The 2,934-nt window shown below is 34.3% G+C and overlaps 1 protein-coding gene across 1 annotated transcript in view; it reads right to left on the bottom strand.

Moving 5' to 3' along the window:
- The window catches only part of VPS13C (vacuolar protein sorting 13 homolog C (S. cerevisiae)), a 213,380-nt gene that overhangs the window by 129,821 nt on the left and 80,625 nt on the right, over window positions 1–2,934 (bottom strand). The window contains 3 exon segments of the mRNA XM_012645033.1: window positions 213–327; window positions 1,532–1,724; window positions 2,572–2,714. Coding sequence (XP_012500487.1) covers window positions 213–327; window positions 1,532–1,724; window positions 2,572–2,714 — 451 coding nt within the window.

Below are 2,934 nucleotides of genomic sequence, written 5' to 3'. Positions count from 1 at the left end.
AAATAAGAAAGGATTGTTTTGTTTTCAAAGTTTTTATTCTATTTTCATAATAAAACACTGTGGCCCCAAGGAGAAAATTCTTTTATCTAGTGTAGCAGTCAATGTGTTAAAGAAAAAAAGCAACGTATACTATTTTAAATATAACGTTTACATTAGAACAGACAAAATTTTAAAGTTTAGTTGATGCTTATGTAAACACTCAAACTTTTTACCTGTAGCTGTTTTCTCTTTAATTTCTTCCAGCTTCATCAATGTAGCTGATGTTATTTGCTCAAGATCCAATCCCTTATTTGATTGAAAGAAATCAACCACTGCATTGATGGTTTTCTGTAAAAGAATTTTAAAACATAACCAAGTTACATATAGTACTTTCTGTATTATAAATTTTAAGGTTTCACCTCAATTCTAAACAGCTGTGGCTTTGAGCCAAGGAACTCTAAAGATATTCTGTCCTACTATTATACATCTCCCTATGGAGTGAAAGAGAACTTGGAGAAAGAAATAGCCCAAGTAAGCCTAATGGAGAGACGACAAATGTGTGTATATCATTAAGGTACCAAGTACATGTTCGTCATTAAGGTACCAGTACATGTTTGCCAGTGTCATACGGATGCAGCAACAGACATTACTTCTAGTTTTAGCCTCCAATTAGTCAGAAGGTGAAATTCTACTTCTCTACACTATTATTGGATTTCCTTGCCCTTTTAAGTTTACAGAAGAAATAGCAAAAAAGCTGTTCAGCCCTTACCTATATGCAAAACTTGAACTTAAAAAAAATCAGAGATTTTCCAAGATGAAAAGAGTTCGGGAGATTGGTCGTACAACAATGTGAATGTACTTAACACTACAATTTTTAAAACTGTAGAATACAATGAGCTCTGGAGTCTTTATATACTGTCTTCCATACACACCATAAATCCAGCTCTAAACTGCAAAGTAAAATTAAGTCAAGGATCTCAACGAGAGGGTGGGGCCAATTCTCCAAGCAAAGAGACAAGTAGTGAACCATGCCCATCTTACTGACTAACCTGAGATGATGGATAACATAGCCTGAATAAAAGGTGAAGGCACAGATACAGAACTTGAAGAGTCAACATTTTCAATAACATATAAATGCTGATACTTTTTTCTCATGTGAACAATATTGAAATTTCTTTTCATCACTCCTAAAGCTCTTTGAATTGGTTCCAAACATTGACAGCAAAGAGACAATACACAAAAAGGAACTGAAGTAGGAAGTCAGTGTACAACTAATTGGGAGTAGTAACTGGTACAATAAACATGATTTTTTAAAGTATATTAGATTTTTAAAAATTTAACATAAGTGTAAACATTATAGTAAAAAAAAATCTATAGCATGTAAAATAATCAAAATTAACAGCTAAGCATGTACTGCTTTTGAAACAAGAAATGTTATGAAATGTAACTGTTAAGTAAATAAATGTTAAGTATGAGCGAGGAGCGACAAGAAAAACACGTGTCAAAAATATAAGATGGTTTTTAGAAAGAATCACTTTCTCCTTGCACTTACAGCATCATAGATGACCTCCACAGGCTGAGACTCAAAAATCAGAGTCTGGTCAGCAGGACTATTGTCTGGATTGGTTTCAAACTCTATTTTAAGCAAGGATGATGCAGTATCACCAATTGAAGCCACAAGTGATGGTATAGTATCTTGCTGTCTCAGACCTGTTATATACCAGTGTTCTAATTTTGCTTCTACCCTACAATCCAATGAAGAAAAAGGAAGTGATATAAATAATCTCCTTTGTAATGTAATAGGTTAAAATAGACATTTTCTTTTAAAAACCTTTGAGAACCAGGATCATGCACATTACCCAGAGCTGAAGTTCAATCTCCTTAGCCTGGTATTCCATTACCCACACAATCTGGTCTGTTGCTGCTGTTGTTTTTACTAACTCCTCCTTATCCAGATAAAAAAACCATTTTACTTAACTCCAGAATACTGCAAAAGTTTTGATCGCTGTTGTATGAATAAAAGCTCATGCGACATGGATGAACTCCTCTATTTCCATGCCACCTTCAACACCCTCCCACCTCATCCCTGCTTCTCCTAGTCCTTTCCATTCAGCTAGCGTAAGCCTTTTCCTAGCTCAGTTATTCTCTTCCACGACTGAGCTCATGTAGCATTAACCATAATGTATTTAATTTTACAATACCTTCTTATCTTTGAACTAACATGTTATATTGTTCTTGAATTATTAACTTTTTGTATATCCTCTCTAATCAATGATAGCATAAACTTCTTGAAAAAAGAAACGTATTGTACCTATTCAAAACTTTCACAGAATTGAGCCCATAAATTAAAACAGTATCCAACAAGTATTTGTGAAGGAAAGGAGGGAGGGTGGAACAAATGATGAAGTACCCAAATAGCTCTATAATACAAGAAAAACAAAGATAAAAAGACTATCTTGGTACACACAAGGAAAAGACATTAAAGAAGAGCTACTACTAATGAGCTTTTTTAATCCTGAATAACACACAATTTTTTGTCCTAAAATCGTAACTAGAAATAAAAATTGAAATAAGACGTTTTTAAAAACTTACTTAAGTGCTTGTGCTCCTGGTCGCTGAGATACTTGAGTGCCCAGGCCAATTACCTGAATTTTTAGTATTTCTGGAATATTTCTGTCTTCTCTGATTGTAATAGAGGTGCTTACTAACTTCAGGGTCATTATGTGGGCAACATACTAAACAGAAAGAAAGAATGAAAAGTTTTAAAGTTTAAATAATTACTTTTTTGATAATTTCTTATTTAAATTTGTTGAATAATAAAGTGATCTAGGCCGGGCGTGGTGGCTCACGCCTGTAATCCTAGCACTCTGGGAGGCCAAGGCGGGCGGATCATTTGAATTCAGGAGTTCGAGACCAGCCTGAGAAAGAGCGAGACTCCGTCTCTACTAAAAAAAA

This window comes from Propithecus coquereli, unplaced genomic scaffold, assembly GCF_000956105.1.
Source record: "Propithecus coquereli isolate 6110/MARCELLA unplaced genomic scaffold, Pcoq_1.0 Scaffold224, whole genome shotgun sequence".
In the NCBI taxonomy this organism is placed as follows: Eukaryota; Metazoa; Chordata; class Mammalia; order Primates; family Indriidae; genus Propithecus; species Propithecus coquereli.
The sequence above is the reverse complement of the archived record's forward strand: the minus strand, read 5'-3'. Positions and strand labels throughout refer to the sequence as shown.